Genomic DNA, 20,208 nt, shown 5'->3' on the forward strand with positions numbered 1-20,208 from the left:
GGGTGTGGGAGTTCCTTGCTATTAACTTTTGGATGCTGGGTGCTTTCCTTTGGAGCTCTCCCACAGGCACAGCTTCCCTTGGAGCACTGCAAGTGCCATTCTTGGCCTCAGGAAGCAATACACAGAGCCCAGTCTAAGCCTTGCCCCAAGACTAAGCTGCTGCTTCCCAGGGTTCTCAGTCTATCTCCTAGATCTCCCTTCTCCAGATGAACACTCCCACCTCCCTTATCTCTGGGTGGGCTAATAAGCCAGCTGGGTACACATTTACGGCCAGATTTACCAAGGTATTTCAGCACCTAAAGAAGTTGGTTAGGTCCTTTTGTAAAGCTTTTTAGATACATTGCTACATCTGCCTAAATTTCTTGTTGGAACTGATGCTTACCTTCTCCTAGCCAGCCTAACACCCACCAACAAGAGGGCGAGTCTTGAGCTGGTTCCAAGAAAGAAGGGGCCTTAGAGCAGAGGTTCTCAAACTCTGGTCCGCGGACCACCACTGGTCCACGAGATCCATTCAGGTGGTCCGCAGAAAGGCTGCGGAACAATCGAGAATATCCGTAATTGTAAGGTAAGACTGCTGATGTTAAAATATGAGTGTGTGCTTTGATTTGTAGAACAAAAAAGGCTTATTAAGTGGTCCGCTGAGACCCTCAACAATTTTCAAGTGGTTGGCAAGAGATAAAAGTTTGTGAACCACTGAGTTTACTGGAGACAGGTCAACTACCGCCCCTGGGGCAGAGAAGAGTCCTGGAGTGGAACATCCTGCCAGGCCAAAGACCAACTCTTCTGGGAACCTCCTCACCCATCGACTTCTCTCATCTTCGGCCTTTGCACATCTCCTCCGTACCCATGCACGCATTTCCATCACCTGTATCAGACAGACTGCGGCCACCAGGGATCAGGGTTTTCTGTTCGCCATGGAAAAATGGGGTAAAACCCAGATTTTCTCCTTTAAAGGAGAAAAATGCAGGAAAACATGGGTTTCCCCTTGCAGGCTGGCAGAGTTCCAGCTTGCACAAGGCTAGGGGGAGTGGGAGGAAGGCAGTCAGGCAGGGGGTGCCATGTGAATGTGCACACGTACATACACCCATGGCTGCCAGGCAGCCTGGAGAGCAGTTCCTGCTGTGCCAGGTCTCACCCACCGGGCTGCAGAGGCCCCAAGGGGAGGGCAGCAGGGCAGGGAGCCCAAGCCTACAGTGGGGAGCCCACACCTGCCCCCCCCACCCAGACTCCGCTCCAGCCATGCAACCCATGGGGGGGCGAGAGCCAGGCTCCATGCTCCACTCCACCCATGGGTGGCAGCTGGGGCTTGGGCGCTGCTGCAGGGGGCAGAGGGCTGTGGACCCAGGTCCCTGGCACTGTAGCCCGGGCAGCTGAGGGCCCCCTCCAGCAGGGCTGGGGAGGGCGGGGGGCCTCTGGTTGGAGAGTAAGGGGCACCGGCAGGGCTGGGGGCTGGGAATGAGGGGCAATGGCATGGGCAGGGAACTGGCATATCAGGGCTGCTCAGCAGCATGGGGGTGGGGGGACACAGCTGCAGCTGGACCTGTATCCTACTGACTTAAGGGGCAGTGGGAGTTCTGATTTTCCATGATAAAAAACCCAAAATCAAACACCAAAATTGGTAGGTATTTAGAATTTATTTTATTGTAGTGATTGAGGCACTGGTAGGCTTCCAAATTCTGTTAAAATTGGAAAAATATCAATAAAACATTGCGTTCAACTGATACCTATATATATAGTGGCGTTTCATTTTAATAATGGAAAAACATGGATTTGGGGGGTTTTCATCAGACTTTGCGGGTTGTTTTAAAATCAGAGAATTTGTGATTTTTAAACAGAGAAAACCAGGATCCCGGGTGGTCACCCCGCTGATCACAGTAAGCCGAGACATGCAAGGGTTTATGCAAAGGCCAACAAACAGAGCCATCTGTTCATATTTCCAGGCGTTACTGTCTGGGAGAGAGGAGCCCGGCAGGCCTCTGTGCCAACTGTGGCTGAGAACTCAGTGTCACTGTTAGGGCTGAAGACCTAGGAAGCTAACCAGAAGGAGCTGCCTGCTCAAGTGTGATTTTTAAATGGAGCATCATGGATGCCCTGGCCATTTTTCACTAATTTCAGCCTTCAGGCCAGCTTCTTAGCTGCTGCTTCAGAGATGAGGGAAAGGACAGCTGAAGAGTAGAAGGCCATGGGGTTTTAACAGGAATACTGCAAGATGTCACTGTGCCTGGGTATGTGTATGTGCTTCAGGATGAAGAGAGACTCTGAGCTCTGAAGCAAAATGCAAAAATGACTGGCCAAGTAGTTAGAGCAAAAGCCTACAGTTCAGGAGATATGGATACAACTCCCTACCATGTAACAAACAGCCTCTGTGACCTTTGGCAAGTCATTCAATCCTCCTGTGCCTGTAGTGCTACCTGTAAAATGGGGAGAATAGCATTGCCCTGCTTTATAGGAAGATTGGCAAAGCTGAATATATTCAAAGATGGTGAGGTGCCCCAAGACCATGGTAATTGGGGACAATTAAGAAGCAAAGATCAGTAAGCTGACAATACTCTACAGGCAAGCAGTAAATCTTAGGTGATGGACTTCCCACATCTTGAGACATTTAGCATTGGGCCAAACTACAGTGTGAACTATGCAACTTTATTCATAAACATCTTTGCTGTAGGTAGATCAAGGGAGGCTTGATTCCACTGGTTCCACTGAAGGATCATCACTGATTTACTGTGTGGTTTAGGGCCAGTTGGGCATTTTCCCCGTGCCTCATTTTCCCCATCTGTAATAATATTTACCTTCCTGAGGCTGACTGTTTGCTAAGCACTTTGAGACCTGCAGATGCAGAGAGCTGTAGAAATGCAAAGCACTTCTGTTTCTCAGGACTCCCTTTGCTTGCTGCTTGTCTTGCTGGGACTCTCATTAAGCAAGAAATTTCCAGGTTTATTAGCTGGACATAGTTTTTCCATAAAGGAGCGGATGCTTCATGGTGCAAAGCAATCACTAGCCACCCAACAGCTGTGAGATGCTTCTCATGGGCAGGGAGGAAGGGGATCAGGAAGGATTCTGTAATTGGCCACGAGAGGATCTTGCCCCTCTCTGAAGCAGCAGGCCCCAGCCACTATCAGATATAAGAGTGCATTAGCTGGACCCTGGTCTGATATGCTGGAGAGACTCTTCAGTCCAAGGTACCTCTATGAAGATCCCTGGCCTGGTTCCCAAAGTCTGCCCCAGCCACATGCAGATAAGGGATCCAGCCACCCGTGCATTCAGGGTAACAGTCATTAGCCAGCATCCTGCATCTTGGGAAAAACCTGGCCCACCGCAAATGGACCCTGCAGACATCCCTGCCTCTTCCTTCCTCTGCGGTCCAGCCAGTGATGACTTGTGCCGCCTCCCCTGGCACATGGTGGCTTCACCCCATACATTTACTTGTTCACCTGCTTCTAAGCAAGTCCAAACAAATTATTAAAATGACTTTTTAATTATCCTCATGACTCCTGCGCTGGATCTTTAATTAGTTTGTTTTGACTGTTGCGTGGGTCTTCCCCCCCCCCCCTTAATTTTTTTTTCGGGAATATATTTTTAGCCTCGGTTGCCAAGGAAACGTGCGACACGAGGGCCAAGCCAGTCACAGATCGAGACAACAAATGCAATCCACCCCCTCACTTTGTTTCCTTGTTTGAGACGGTGCTTTGAGTATTAACCCTTCCCCTGCCCAGTGAGTACAGGCGCCAACCTCAGATAGCAACTCCCGCCCCACTGGCCAGAGCACCTGTGAAGAGGAGAGGAGCCCTGGGAATGTCCCAGGGATGCATCCAGGAGATCTCAGCCCCCTTGAATAAGCCCCCGGTGGGTGTGTTACATTCAGTACCATGCTGCAGAGACTATGCCTGTTCAAACAGTGGCTGAAGGAGATTAGCTTGTTAGCTAATGCTAGAGCAGCCCAGGTTATTAGCTCTGAAGAGCCCTGGTTCCAACCCCAGCAATCATGCTTTTGCTGAGCACTACTGGAGGGGATGTTTTCATGCCATGCTCCAAAAGGACATGGCAGAGCTAGAGATGGTCTCTCCAACACTGAGAATGGTTCAAGAGCTATAGAAAGCTGTACATCTAATGAGGGACTGAAAAGGAAGAGCTGCTTACCTTAGAGTCAAAATGAATAGCAGGGCACCTGACAAAGTGATGCAGGCCAAAGAATAGCACAGACAAGGCAGGCGAGGGGTTTTTGTTCCCCTGCCCACAATAACACCAGAAGTTCAATGGAAGCAAAAGGTGGCACATTTTAAAACTGATGAAAAGCTGCCTCTTTCACTCACTGTATGATTAGCTTGGTGGGACTCACTGGGCCAGGAGATCACCAAGGTCAAGAACAAAGGAGGATTTAAAGGATGATTGGGTGTTTGCATGGCTAGTAAGGATATCCACAGTGTAAACAGCAAAGCCAAAAAGGTAACCTTATTTTGTGGAAAGGTTACATATTCCTCCTGAAGGTTATATTACCTCTGAGTAATGGTCCTAAGGAAGGAGGGCTGCCCCACAAGATTGTACCCTAAGTATTTTTTACACTGCTTATTAGACAGTCAGCTACAGAGCTGAAGGTGGCCACTGTTGAAGACAGGGTAAGAATTAGATGCGTCTTGAGCTGATCTACATGAGCAATTCTGGCCAGTTGAACAGGTTTAATATACACAAATATGCTTTTTTTACTTTCAATTCTAATGAGGACTTTAGCTATAAGATAGGGTTGAATGGACTGGAAACATGAGGAAAGAAAAGACTTAGTAAGTATATATTGGCCAGTCATAGGATGGCCATGAATTGCCAGTACCATGAAGCTGTGAAAAAGGACACTGCAATCCTAGGTTGCATTTGGCCAGGTGTATGCAGTACAGATAAGGAGATAGTGGGTGCATCTACATGACATAATGCGCAGTAGACTAATGCTACTGAGCATTAGCGTGTCATGGCAAAAGCCATGTTAATGTGCTAAAGGACAACAGCATTAGTCTACTGCACATTAGTGTCACCTAAAAGATGTGCACTGGCGCATTAAGTTAGTACCTGTTATTACAGGTACTAAACCTAACATGATGTAATTACGGCGCACTAATGCACATGCAGATGTGCCCACTCTACTGTGCATTAAGGCTAAGGACAGAAGCTACACATAAACCAATTTAAGTGATCAGACACTGGTTTAAACCTGTAACAGAACAGAAGCTCAGTGCACGTAAGCCAGTTTCAAAAGGGCCAAAACTGTTTAAGATAAACCTGGTTGAAAGCACTACACTTGATGGATTTAGGTCAAACCAGCTTATGGGACTTCTATCCCAGACTCCTTCCGGGTTCAAGTTAAAGCTCAATCCCCCAGCATCCCAGGATGCTTTGCAGCCCTGGGCTGGACTGTGCTGTCTGCTCCAGCTGAGCAGGGTTGGCCATACCCCTCTGCTCTCTAGTTGGAGCAGTGAGAGCTGTCTGACAAGGGGGTAGGGGTGGAAAACCCAGCTGGGGATGCATCCCAGTCTGCCTGGGGGTGGGGGGCAGCCCCTACCAGACTTTTCCCAACTGGAGTGGAAGGGGTGGGGGCATGGGACAACAGGGTCAGGAGGAGGGCAGAGAGGGAGATTAAACTCCCCTGCCTCCCCTTTCCCCTTCCCTTCCTCACCAAGCCTGAGGCACTGCCCAGGCTACTGGCTGGCCATGCCTCCCTCCCTACCCCACCACTTGGGGACAAGCCTGGCAAGGGCTGCTTCCCCCCCCCCTGCCCAGGCACACCCCAGCTGGGGTCCCTGCAGGCCAGGGTTGGGGTTCAAACCCCTCCTCAACCATGCTCAATGGCCTGCAGGGAACTGGCCACACCTCCCCACTCTCAGCTCACCTTCACTCCAGCCTTGTGGCCACTGCAGAAGGGAAGGGAGGGCTACTCTAGCACCCTCTGGCTTCAAGCATGAGCCGCTGCAGGCATGTGGATGCATTTCCAGAATCAAAAGTGAATGTCTATTTATTTGCTTCTTGGTTCAGTCTACGCAAGTTAGACTAACCTGCAAAGTTTGAATTGACTTGGGCTCGGGCTTTTTTAATGTCTGTACTTAGCTTCAATGTCACAAAAAGACTGTGTGCCTTTTCTACTGCAAATTTATGTAGTACCTTATATTAGAAGTACTATAATTCATGTGCAGCAGCAAAGACGCATGCAGTTCTGGTCACCGGTGTTCAAAAAGAATGAACTTAAGCTGGGAGCAGTTCAACAAAAGGCCAAAGACGGTGAAGGGAATGAAGACCTTTTCATCTGAGAAAAAATTAAACACACTTGAATTGTTTATGCAACGAATAGATGGAGAGGCAATATAAACACTCCATGAAGTACCTACATGGGGCAAATCCTAGAGAAGGTGAAGAGCTTTTTAAGCTAAAAAAACAAGCAAACAGGCATAAAGCCAAACGGATACAAATGGGTGTGGATGAATTTTGACTGGAACTTAAAAGTGTTCTTGGCATTTCAGCTATTGTTCCTTATAGTTCAGGGTGAGGTTTTGAAACAGTAATTGTGGAGGCTTCTGGTGGTTAATGAGCGTCTGTGAATGCAGGGGCCTGGTCTCAATGGCCCAGGAAGCCCTTTCCTATCCTACATTCCTATGTTTACCCCTGGGGAGTTGTGCTTTCAGCTTCACAGATTACCTTTACCTGGTTTCTCTTCTTCATTGAAGGGGGAGTTTAACAGCAAAACAACAAAAGCAGCAATTTTTTGGCAGGCAAAACAGAGCCAGTGGCGTCGCTGTATTAGCTCTGCACCTACTGGGCACACTGTCATGGACTACTGCTAGTGTCCAGAGAAACATGGGCATTGCCTGAACACGTACTTCCCTTTGTTATTAGGACGGTAGTTTTTCTGGGCATAAAGGCTGTTCTTAGGACAAGGGCTTAGTCTGCCAGTCTGCCCACCCCTTATGGGGCTGCCACATGGTATGGGAACAGCTAGATTTGTGGCACGGCTGTACCATACACTCAAATTAAAATCAAGGAATAGATACTATCTATGGGCGTGACTGTCATCCTTCTTTTGACCTCCATGGGGGCAGCTGCAGGCTTCCTAATGTTACCTCCAAATAACAAGCTCCATCTCTTCCCCACCCTCACCCCCATAATGTTCCAGAGTTCCTGCCTCCAATAAAGCTTTTGGCTTTGTTTCCACACACCCACGATGGCACCTTGCCATGCCCTCAGAAGGCTTTGCATGTGTTTTCCAGTCTCCACAACAGTATGCAAGCCTGCCAGAGGGTGCAGTCTTTTCCATGTCTGTTGATATAACAGCACTTAGGATGAACCTGTACAGACAGTGGGAGCAGGGGATAGCAAGGCAGTGAGAGCCACAGGGTGCATCCGTGTCCAACAGATTCCAAATTAAATCCCTATTATTTCTATGACACACCACCCCTCTCTCCTTTACTGACAGACACTCTACTGGGAATAAAAATAACAAGAGCTACAAGCTGGGGGTAAACTAGCAATGTTACTTTGGTGGTTGTGGAGGTAGCTAGTCCAGAGAACAAAGCTGGGAAGAACTGCGGTAAGTCCGGTCTGCATTTCCCAGTGTCCAATAATTTGGCATGGTGAGTCCCTATAGGATGCACAGACTTGAGTTTCGGAGGTGTTGTATGCAACAGTGTGTGACACAGTGGGGACTGGTAAAAGAGTGATCTTTCGTTCCAGTGCCAGTCACATAATGCTGGTCAGAATAAAACCCGCTGGACTCCAGAAGATGCCAGTACATCCCCTCTCTTTTGTCCCTTGAAAATCAAACATGCAATAAAATATAATCAACCAGAACAACCGCTGCAAATTAGCAGACCCCACAAATAACACCCCAACACAGAGATTAGGAAAGCCCATCTGAACCTCCCAACACGAGATAATTAGGTGATCATTCTCCCCATTATTTGGCATCTGTCAAAATTTGCCATCTCTGCCTTGTGATGCCTCTCTGGTCACTCAGCTACCTTTTCAAGCAGTTCAGCAACTGGGAGGCCATTTCCTGCTTCAGGTATTTCTTTGTTGCCGTCTGGATGGGTCTGCGTTACTTCTCCCAGCACACGAACGCTGTCAGCAGAGTTTCAAGTCCCCTAGCCAGCCTTCTTGCTTTTATTTAGATTCTTCTTTTCTTCCTGAAGGACTGGCTTTCAGAACGACTGCGATGTACAGCCTCGTTGAGGATGGGACTGTTGTGACCTCGGCAGCCTGCCAGTTCCTCTTTGGAATCCAACATCCTCTGCCACATACAATAGGGGTATCTGCTTGACACTGCTGTCACTTCTGGCCTACTTTCCTGGCACGTGGCTCTCCTGCAACTGCTTCAGGTTCGTTAACTTTAGCTCAAGAAGGGTTGTTATCTACTGAGAGCGAGTTTTGCCTTTCTGCCCATTTCAATGTTTCTGATCAATTGATCCCAGAAAGAGAGAGAGCTGCACTGCCCTATTCCACCAGTGAATCCCTTTAATCCACCTCAGCTTTTTATACCATTATGTCTTTTCCAATTTGTGCCAGCTTTCCTGCTAAATCCATTTGATTGCACCCAGTAATAGCAAAAAGTGATGTACTGAAGAGAATTGACAAAACGGGCTGCCCCTGAAGTGTGATCCATTATTGGCTATTAACTCATGTGAAATCTCAATGGTGAGCAAAGTGCAATTTAAAATGTGTTATTTTGTTGCTACTCAGTGTGCTACCTAACACTGCAGTTACTTAAGAAGAAGTAACTGTTAAGAAAAGGTATCCTTTCCAGCCTGATTTATATACGTCTTTGCCAAACCTGGCTCAAAGATGATGATTTCAGTCGCTCTTTTCCATTGTGTTTCCGATCTTGCTCAGTTCTTGGCCAAGTTAACTCTGCCACACAGTCTTGTTGCAATTTGGCTGTTGACTGTACCACACTGAGTTTGGTCCCTAATTTAGGCTCATAAAAAATAAGGATTGGAAGGGACCTCAGGAGGTCACATCTAGTCCAACCCTCTGCTCAAAGCAGGACCAGCCCCAGCTAGATCATCCCAGCCAGGGCTTTGTTGAGCTGGGCCTTAATAATCTCCAAGGATGGAGCGGCCCCCACTTCTCTAGGTAACCTGTTCCAGTGTTTTACTACCCTCCTAGTGGGAAAGCTTTTCCTAATATCTAACCTAAACTTCCCTTGGTGCAACTTGAGCCCATTGCTCCTTGTTCTGTCATCTGTCACCACTGAGAACAGTCCGGCTCCATCCTCTTTGCAACCCCCCTGCAGGTTTGTCTCTCCAGTAGTTTTTCATTTGATAACTTGGCTCAACACAGATTTGTAACGTAGTGGTCAATAGTCTCACCTGACACTTGGCTTCTTATGAAAATGAACCTTTCCCAAGTGACATTCTTCCATAGCTCACAATGAATCATAGAAAAGTAGGACTGGAAGGAGCCTCAGGAAGCCATTGGGAGTCCAATGGCTCAAGGCAGGATAACCCCTATCCAAAACTACTCCAGACAAGTGTTTGTCTAATCCATTCTTAAAACTGCATGAACAACCCTCTGGCACAGCTAAAAGCACAATGCCCGAGAACATCAAAAACACCCTTTAACTTGCCACAGGTAAAGCAAGGGGATGAGGGCACTGTCAATGTCCTGCCACTGCAAGGACAGGCAGAAGACCGTTAAAATACGCTTGAATGATCCAAGGAAGAGGACCATGCTTTCCCGCTAGAGACAAAGGCAACCCTCCCCTCAAGTCCAGCTGATTTGACCGTGGGGTAAAAATCCTTCCTGATCCTAAAGAAATTTTAAATGAATTTGTTTAGCAGCTTGCAGTCCCTTCTATGCTCACGCCGCAATGAATTGTTGCTATTCAGTTTCTGCCACTCAGCAGGATTTCAACTCTCCAATTTCTCTACAATATATCTTTCTTCCAGAAGTATTGGGCACTCCACAGCTACCTCTCTGCTTCTCCACCAGGTTCCCTTTCAGCAGAGGGATTGATATGTCTTGATTTCTGCCAAAGGCTTAATTTCCTTCTGACTGTGCGGGAGGGGTATGAGGCAGAGGAGAGCTGGTGGCTTGTACTTCTGAGCTCCACATACACCGCAGGCTAGGATTACAAAACGGTCATAGGTGGCAGGTGCGAGTATCCCCTGCCTGCCATCATGGGTACATCTAGTTCCCCATTGAAGTCAAGCACTCAGCAATCCTGAAAACCAAGTTCTAGGTTTCTTACCTTGAAGTCCCTAAACCAGTGGATGCTTTCAAAAAACAGAAACCTTAGTTTTTCGGTGCTTAAGTCTATCTGTCTTTAAAATGGGTATAACACTGTATACAGCAGAGAGGTGGCATTTCACTTAATTCAAGTTCCAAAAACATTTTGCGAACCACCAGTACATGACCCTAAAGGAGTCAAGGAGTGATGTGCCACAGAAAGACAGATCACGTAAGTCCCAGTAGTGAGAGAGGTACTTGAACTCTCTCTTAACAATTTGTTTTTAAAGAAGCTCTTGCAGTAAAACTGCTGAAATCCCAGAAGAGAGAAACACTTAAAGGGAATCAGTTCAGACAAAGGCAGAGGCATTAAGAGAGACAGTATGTGCTGTCAGCTCCTGCAAGCTGAATGACATGGGAGAGGAAAGAGAAGCAGCAGAGATGCAGCTGATTCCCACGGAGAGATCAGGTAATCCCCCAGCTAAATACACTGCTGGAAGTGTTTCAGAGTCCGCTACATAACTGAATAAAAATGTCCCAACTCGTATTCAGCAGTAGTAGGTCACACACCCCCCCCCTTGTAATATCTATGTATCTATCTTTGTTATTTGATACATTTACTTTATTCTTATTTATAGCTACAGAAGCCAGGATCAAGGTCCTAGTGTGCCAGGTCTTGCCCATACCCGTGGTGAGAGTTCCTGCTCAAAGAACTTAACATCAAAACAAAGGAAGCTTTAGTAGTCAACCCTGTATCAGAAATGGGGAATTCAGGTACAAAGAGAATAAGTGGCTTGACCAAGATCTTACAGCAAGTCAGTGGCAGGGAAAAGAACTAAACCTATATATCCTGAGTCCCTGCCTAGTGCCTTATCTATACAGCCATATTTCCTCTATCTGGCATGCTAGATGTCCGTTATATACTCAGACACTGAGGTGGTTCACAGGTTGCTCTCCTGGTTTTTACTGTTTCCAGGAACAGCTGCTATAGACCTAGTTTGGTAAATGGATGGCGGGGCAGAGCTTATAATCCAAGATAAATATTAGCGTATTTACAATGGCAAAGTCTGTAATTAAAGCTGACTCTCTCACACCCACACACACCTACATGCTTACACATGCATTGTGCAGTGCGTGGGGCATTACTTTTTATGAATACGGCAGGCGGAGAGGAGAGTATGTTGCACTGATTAACGGTACCTATTGGACTTTATTGTCTCTCTAATTGGCATTTCTGTGCTCACAGTACCAACTTGAAGGTGCCTTATTACCCTGATTAGCACTGCTGCCAATCACCCATCACCAAGCCAGTCTCCCTGCTCCGTGGTATCACTATTGACTTAGTCCCAGGATTTAAATATAGAGTCATTAGCAACTTTCACGACTATAGCAAATGATCCACCTCCAAGGCCTCTCCAAGTCAGATGCCTGCTGCTTGCTTCCTTCTATCAATCACTCTCTGAGCTCCTTCCATCTGCAAGAAGGCAGCTGCCTCCAGGGGACAGCAGCCCTATCCCTCACTCTGGTAATGCCTAGATGACACAAGGGCCATCCAATTTAGAACTGATCTGAGCCTGAGGAGCTCTGAGATTTCAAACATGGGCAGACTTTCTGAAGTTCCCCATGAAGTTGCAGAGCAGAGTGTCCCTTTAGATCTCAGAAGTTTATGGCACTGTGGTATATCTAGATGAGAAAAGCTTCTTTTGCAGTCTCTTCCTTTGTATGACACAATGTGTGTCATGTAGCACTCTGGAATTTTGATTATAGGAGAGTCTTTTATTGGAGTGGGTAAGAGACTCCTGACATGAGTAACTAGAACTGAACTGGACTGGAGATTTCCCAGTAGGGAAGAGCAGGGCACCTAATGGGTTTTCCATCTCTAACATCTGAGTCACAGCAGCCCTTATACTTAAGACATGGAGATTATGACACCTGAAACCAAACAGCCTTTTTGTCTGTGAATAAGTTTACAGGGGTCAGAGTTTTTTTGAAGTTGCACAGCTACAACTGCTGTGAACAAGACTGAAGCAAGAGGGTCACCGGGGTGGATTTTTAACCTAAAAATGGGTAGGTTTTTTTTTCCTTATCATACCTCTTTAAGGAAAGGCCTCTTTTAGGGGCATTTTCAGAGTGCCATCAACTGGGCACCCAAAGCTTGGCTGATAGCTAGGACTTAACAGAGCACCTCCAGGAAGGCCATTCACATATCCCTGAGCCTTGGTACCAAGAAGCAAAGAATCCATTTTGGGGTTGAAGGCTGGGCAGAACAGAGTCCATCCAGAGGCCCATGCTATTCTTGAGGAACAGAGCACGATGACTGAGGACTGTATGATTTGGATCTACGACCCATTTCCACCCCAACTGCCCTCCAACCTAGAGCTGGTAGGGTGAGCTGCTATAGGGGAAAGCTCCTTACCTGTCATAGTCTCCATTGCACAGCGCTCGCACAGGGATGCTGAATGCCTGCCACACGGGGTTGAGCGTGTTCTTCACCACTTCCGTCTTGTGGCAGATGGTGAAGCTGGCATAACAAGAAGCGGGAGGTGATTATCCAGCCAAACCATAGATTAATCCTCGGGGACCTGCCACCTTCCTAGTGTCCATGAGAAAGGCTTTGTACTGCTGAGTTTGCAGTCTATGTGGGACCTTCCAACCCACCTGTTAACACCAGTACTGGCACAGAGACTGATGAGCCACGATATGCTCAGGAGGGTTGCTCTGCCCTGCAAACACTAACCGCTGGAGAATCCCCTCTGGATCCCATGCTCTCCAAAGGGCTTGACACCAAATTCAGGGGAATGCAAGCAGGTTGCTGGGCCTGCTGGCTTCTGCAGGCAGGCTTTTCCCCCTGAGGAGCTCCTCAGCCAGTCCTCCCGAACAAAACACAGGCTTTAAACATCAGACAAAAGCCAAAATCCTTCTGGCCTGTCCCAGGCACTAGAAAGGAGCCCTTTAGTTCTGCACCCAGCCCAGCCCCTCCCTGCGGTAAGCTGTTGCGCTCACGGCTTGCTTCTCCACTCTCCCTCTCCTGCTTACTCTTTCGGGAACTTTCTAAAGCTCCTAATGACTCTCTATCTGAATGCCCTGCAGCTGGGCTCTCTCAACAAGGCTCACTGTTCCCTCTTAAAGGGACAGACCACCCTATTACAAGCAGCAGATCCATCAGTGCTAAAGGACTACACTCTTTATAGCACAGACAGCAGCAGTGTGACATCCCTATTGGTATGAGGCCCATGAACCTGCGCCCAGCCACAGAGCTTCAAGGGCTGAGAGGGGAGATCAGCCCCCAGTGTACATTCAGCCCCAACCTCTCAGGACCTGACCCTGACTGGTGCTGAGCTCTCAGTCAGTAGGAGCTACAGGTGCTGGATACCCTTCACTGAAGGATGTCTCTCAAGCTTTTCAGGATGACACCCCAACCCTCAGGGTAGTGCTCAGGATGGGTATACAGGATCTCCCCGTGCAACAGATCAAGCTGGCACACTACACTCACACCTCCAGAGGTATGGTGCCAACCAAAGCCTAAAAGGCTCTGGCCTGGAATGGTAAAGGAGGAGCATCTCAAAGGCTGTGTGCAGCATTTTGGTTAGCAAACTAAAGAGTAATGAGCAGGCTGGGAGGGATCAAGCAGGGAGGCTGCCTGCCTTTAACAAGAGCCGCTTGTGGCGTTTGTTCAGAATGGGGAGTGCTGCCCTTGCCCCCGCTCTGTTTGTCTTTGATTTAGAAAGATCAATGGGATGAATGTCTTCGTTCTGCATCACGCACTCCTCATTAGAAGCTTCCATTACCCAGAGGAATTGTGATCTGATTTCATCTCTAATTTACCCCGCTGAGTTGCAAACCAGGGAGAATTCACTAGGAATTTCAGGAGCTACTTTGAAATTTAGTGTACAGGAAAGACTAGATTCCCCCCTGATCTGTCACTGACACCCACGCAACACATGGGCAAAATAACAGCAGACTAACACTGTCATGTGCTGGTGAGAGAAGCACCTGCCTGCCACCCACGTAAATGATCTCAGGAGGCAGGGGGGGGATCAGGTAAAGGGTGAGTACTGAATCCCACAGGCTTTCCTAGTCTGGGAAAAGAAATAATGCTTTAAATCATGCAAGCTGACAAGTTTTTCAACAGTACAGCACCCAAAGTAGAAGAATTGCATTGGTTGCAGCCAACCCAGAGTCCATTCTTTGTGTTTCTGGATTTGAAGCAAGAAATTCAGAGCAAGTTCTTCCCAGCTGTCACCATCTTGCCATTAACCAACATTTTCCAGACTGCCAGGCCAATGAAAGCTACCCAGGGGGATGTCAGCATCACAGTCCTGATTCCCTCTGCCTTATTGTACCATGCACATTGCTGGCACTACATAAGAGCCTGCGCCAGTGTTCACTAACACTGGGGGGTGGGGGGAGATTTTTGCCTCCAGTGGGAGCTGGATCACATTTATCCTTACACAAATGACTGACAACAACAGTGGTCTCCTACCAAGCCAGGATCACCCTGTGCTGCTCTTGGCAAGTTTGGCAGATGGCGGAAAACACTCTGACCTACAGGATGCCACCATTTCTCTCTAACCAAACATGGTGGAGAGCCCCTACAGCAGGCTTGCTTGTCTCTCCCACAGGGGATCAAGAGAGAGGCTGGGGGCTCTAGTTCCTATAGAAGCTGACAGTGGCGGCCTTGTACAGTGAAGAGGAAAGCATCTGGACAGCACTTACGTCCCATCCTCATTGCTTCTGAAGAACACCATGAAGGGGTCCGATTTCCCAAAGAAGTCCTTCTTGTCCAGCTTGTTGGCACAGAACTGCATTGTGGCCACATCCTAGGGGTGAGAAGCAAAAGTTCCACGAGTGGCTGTGGATTTAGGAGAATCAAGAAACAGCTCTAAACTCATGACAGATGGACCCTACCCAAGAAATCATAGCTGACCATCTTTAGTTAGTTAGTACAACACTGTTGGAGACCCAGGAATTTTCAAATCAAATTTAATGTCTGGGCCCTGTCCAGATGTGTTCCTCGTACTCTAGTCTAAGTGGTACGGATGCAGGAGATTAAGGGTGGAATTCTGTTACCCTTTGTGCATCTCAGTGTCAGTTTTCCACCTGTATAAGTGGTATAAGTGGCATTTTTGGCACTTACATACAGATTGTGATTCGATTATCTCTGAACTGTGGTGTGTAAGTATGGATGCATAGACAAAGCATGCACAATGGCTTTGCCCATCTTTGTACATATATGTGCACCCACAGTGGGCATATGAGTGTGCATGTCACAAAAACCAGGAAACAAAAAAACCCAACCAAATGTTGAACGCAGGAGGAAGGCAGCCAGCCCCTCGTTTATCCTCTACTTCCCTCCGAAGTGAGAGACCTAGGTTCTAAGTCCCCTTAACCAATGGGGGTTTGAAATTGCAGCTCCGACTCCTCAGCAAAGGACTCTAGCCACCACATGATTGGATCCTCTCCTGCCTCTTTTTCAAAGCTAGTCTCCTGGACTGCCAAGAGAAGAAAATAGGTGGGATGAGGAAAAAGAGGACAAGCCCTCAGGTGTGTTGCTCAGTGTGATGGCTGCTGCCCTGGAAGGAGTCAGACCCTGGAGTCCAGCCAGGACTTTATTCCCTATGGGGCAGAAACTCCCCTACTGTTGCCCATCCATGTTCTCCAATGATCATCAAACGTCAGGTGCAGGGACTCAGCTTCAAAAGGCAACTGGAGAGGCACTTGGGCAATACCCACCCCGTGGCATGGGGGTTAGAACCCTGCTGAGATGTCAGGGAAATGCAGATTCAAATGCCAGGTGTCATCTAGCTCCTCCCCTGCCCTTATTCGTGCCAAGACTTATATGCATAAGCAGCCATGTAGGTGCCCAACCAGTGTGAAGCCCATTGCATATGACCAGTCTAAGTATACAGATGAGAGGTCTTCAGGAAGCACGCAACAGCTGCAGGGACAGGTAGCAGTAGTATCAGTCAGGGGCATCAGCTGACTGACAGGCAACTCTGACACCAATTCTTACAAGGAACCCAAGGACAACTCCATGCCACATTCAACCTTGAACACAGACATCATCAAATCCTCTGCCTGTTGGCTTCAAGAAAAGCTGCACAAACAACCCCCCTTTTTCTCCTGGAACATTTATGCATCTTGCTCTCCAAGGTGCATAAAGGAAACCCTGGCAGGTCCATCATATCCTACTGCAGTATCCCCACTGAAGAACTACCAGTGTTCACAGAAACCATCCTCAAACTAGTCATAACTCAAAGACGAAGTTTTGTTTTGTTTTGTTTTGTTTTGTTTTTACGAGATACAACAGACTTCCTCACAAAATCTGCAATATTAACCGCCTCCATGAGAAGGCCATACTTGCAATCGCAGATGTCACTAGCCCACACAGTAATATCCCACACCATGGAGGCATTGCTGTCTGCCGAAAATATCTACAAGACCAAAGACAACCCTCAGATTTCCAACCACAACATACTGTGCAACTCATCCTCACCCACAACAACCTTATCTTCCACAACAGACACTTCCTCCAAACCATGAGCCCAGCTGTGGGTACAAAGTTGACCCCTCAGTATGGCAATCTCTTTATGAACCACTTGAGGAAGTGTTTCTAGAAAAAACGCACCGCCAATTCTGCACTATGCGTGTGATATAGAGATGATAATTTCATCTCGATTCCCTTATCGACTTCCACCACAATTTAAACCCTTCCAATGTCAACTTTCCAGATACATCCAGAACAACGTCCTGTAAGCGGACATATACAAAAAAATCCACAGACCACCACATTTATGTCCACAAAACTAGTAATCCTCTCGAACTCATCAAGAAAGCTGTAATCTATAACCAGGCCTTCAAATGCTACTAAACCTGCTCTACGGAGAATACTTGTAACACTCACCTCGCCGATCTAAAAAAATGCCTTCACCCAACAAGGATGCTCCATCAGAGAAACAAACTGCATCTTTGAACAAGCCACTCAGATACCTCACATAAACCTACTTCAACACTAAACACACAGCCCTGTGTTGTCACATATCATCCCACTGTCACCTATAGCAAAGATCAAATAGTTACAACCTATACTAGAAGAAGACCACACATTTAAAGAGATATACTTCAAGCAATACCCCCCAGCTCACCAAACTCATCATCATAAGAAAACTCTCCTCTGATCAACAAACACCAAGCAGAACAAGACCCTGAAAGAATAACGAATTAAAATTTGCCAACATGTCATGTCACTGTCACCAGAATCAATGCAAAATCATCAGGATCCCACACCTGCCTATCACAAAACATGATATCCCTTACCCAATGCACATAAAGCTCTCATGGAGATAATGCTGGTGAAACAAAATTACCACTACATGGCAGAATGAAAAATGGTAAAGAACCAGTGGAAGAACACTTTTCACAGAACAACCACTCTATCTCTGACCTCAAAGTCCTTGTTCTCAAGGCAATATCTTCAGAAGACAGGCTGGGAAACAGGAATTCATAATTTTACTTGACATTAGGTAAGAGAGAGTTACCCCCACTGTCCTGGCCAAATTCCAGTGTAGGGCATATTATGACTCACTAAATTCCTCCTCGAGTTTCAATTAACTGCAAGGTCATTTCCATTCCTTTTTTTCTATTATTTCATAGGGCTGCTATGTGCTGATGAGCAACAGTGGAAGTGGGTTGAGGCATCTGCTGCTGTGTAGATAGGCTTTGCCCCCTTAGAAGACCTTCAGTCCAAACAGCAGTCCTTGGGCACCTGCAGCCTCACCACCTGATTTAGCTCCTTTGGGAGCCCCTCAGCCAGTCCTTTAATGCAAACAAGAGTCCTTGCCCCTAAATAAACAAGTAAAACAAAACTTTATCCTTTCACCAGGCAGCAGGAGAGAGTCCTTTAGCTGCAGCTCTCCCTAGAGGCAAGCACATTTTGGTTTCCATCTGCTTCCTGCCTATAATACAAACTGTTTGCTCTTTTTCTGGCCTTTAGGCTTTTAACTGCCAGGTAATCACTCACAGCTGGGCTCCCTCCCCAGGGCTGGCTACCCCACTTAAAGGGCCATACTCACCCCACTTACAAGCAGCCAGGCTGTATGCCAGAGATGGCTGTATTTCAGAGATAGATCTATATATTCCCCATACACAGTGACCTATACAAAACTCTCTCTCTCTGTTCTCCTACATGCCCCTATGTCTATCTATCTGACCATCTATCCAATTATCTAAAATCTACTTAATTTTTTCTAGGAGTGTACTTGCAACTAAGAAATCTAGTGGCTAAAGGAGGGGATTTGTTGTCAGGACTCCTTGGTTCATTTCTAACTCTGCTAGAGAATGCTTTTTAGTAGTAATAAGAGGGAAATTTGAGGGTATCCTTCCTTTCTCTACCACTGGGTGAGCTTGGGTCGGTCACAACCCTCTCTGCCTGTTTCTGTCTCTGCAATGAGGTTTATATTCGCCCTAACCCTTTGAGATCCCCAGATGAAAAGTGCTATCAAAATGCAGGGCATTATTATAATCCTGTGGGGCTGCTGAGCTGAACATTGAGGGAGCATATAAAACTGAGAGTGTGGAGAGGTTGTGCACGCAGGGGTAGCAGGCTGGGCTGCACACTATGAGCATTAACTCCCCAAACAAGGACCATGAGATCCTCGATTTGCGTTTGACCATCCACATACCACATATATTTCAAATTGGTCATGCCCCCGTGACAGCTGAAGGCAAAGCCTTGGGGATCACAACACAGAGTATCAGTTACCATGACACTGCCCGTCTCCCTAGCAGCAAAGGATGCTGCCAAGGGTTGCCACAGAGGCTCCAGTGCTGGGTGAGTAGTAACAATACCAACTGCATATCTTTAAGACCCTGATGCTGTGAGATGCTGGGTGCATCCTTCTTTGGGCAGAGGCCAATGAGAGTTGCAAGCATTCAACCATGATAGGAGCAGGATGTGTCCTTTAAATAGCCCTCCATGAGCCTCCTAATCACAATGTACCTGGCTACTGAGCTGACTGCCTCTTCCTGACCCCAGGACCCTTGTCTTTTTGATGAGGTAACCAGTGTGAGCCAGCCAGACATGGTCCTAAGCGCAACAAATGTGCCCGACTGGGATGGGGGGAAGAGAGGAAGAAAGGATGCGGGGAAGAGAGGATGGGAGGTGAGCTCATCACACCACCATGCCAGATGAACCCAGCCAACTTCCCTGAGTGGCACCATCACCTCCTGACTGCTGTGACAGTTGCCTGTTACCTGTGCACTCTCTCCTCCCAGTTGCTGTAGGCTATGAAAAGGAGATCTAAGCATGGAGGATATACCCATCAGGAGCCAGGATGACAGGGTGACCTGGCCCTAAAATGTCTCTGGTTCAGTGTGCACCAGGATTGTCCAGCCAGCTGGTGGGCAGACCACCCCTTCTGGAGCTTATTTTTCCATTGCTCACTCTGATGTAAATCTGGAGCGACTCCTCTGGGCCTGATTCTGCTGCGAGTCCAATGAAAACCAGGAGTAAATTCTCTGAGGTTGATTTAACAATAGAGGTGCTACACAAAAGTAGAGAGGACAATCCAGCTGCTGCCCCTGCAGACCATCTTTCTCTGCCCCAGGGTGTTTCAAGGCCTAGCCCATGGCATTCCTGTTTGCTCTCACCCCCTCAGCTCTTCTTTGCAGCAAAACAGGTGACAGGGCTGCTCCGATTCACACAACCAGTCTCTGTCTGGGCCCTGGAGATGAGGACAGGAGCACCAAGCTCTTGGGAGTAACAGAAGGTGGGTCAAGTTTGTTGAGGGAAGCTTGGGAGTAGTTTGTGCTATATACATAGATCATAGAGAAGTAAGACTGGAAGGGACCTCAAGAGAGCATCTAAACCATACTGATATACGTACACAACTATTTGTGCCCTGGCATGGAGTTTTCATGTTGTGTGCCCGTGAATCCTGGTATTGTGTGCGACTGTGAAGTGTTTGTGTATGTGCGCATACCAGTATAGGTATATACAGCTATACAGCTGTA

The 20,208-nt window shown here is 47.5% G+C and overlaps 1 protein-coding gene across 5 annotated transcripts in view; it reads right to left on the minus strand.

Moving 5' to 3' along the window:
* CPNE8 (copine 8) overlaps positions 1-20,208 on the minus strand; it is a 293,497-nt gene that overhangs the window by 146,402 nt on the left and 126,887 nt on the right. Inside the window, exons 9-10 of one of the 5 annotated variants that reach the window (XM_019543523.1) lie at positions 14,914-15,017; positions 12,614-12,718 (exon numbers count right to left, since the gene is read on the minus strand). The exons of the other annotated variants lie outside the window; for them this stretch is intronic. Of the exons in view, the coding sequence (XP_019399068.1) occupies positions 12,614-12,718; positions 14,914-15,017 (209 nt within the window). The remainder of the gene's footprint in view (positions 1-12,613; positions 12,719-14,913; positions 15,018-20,208) is intronic. 5 annotated transcript variants of the gene reach the window in all.

Source organism: Crocodylus porosus, unplaced genomic scaffold, assembly GCF_001723895.1.
Source record: "Crocodylus porosus isolate Cpor-Errol unplaced genomic scaffold, CroPor_comp1, whole genome shotgun sequence".
NCBI lineage: Eukaryota > Metazoa > Chordata > Crocodylia > Crocodylidae > Crocodylus > Crocodylus porosus.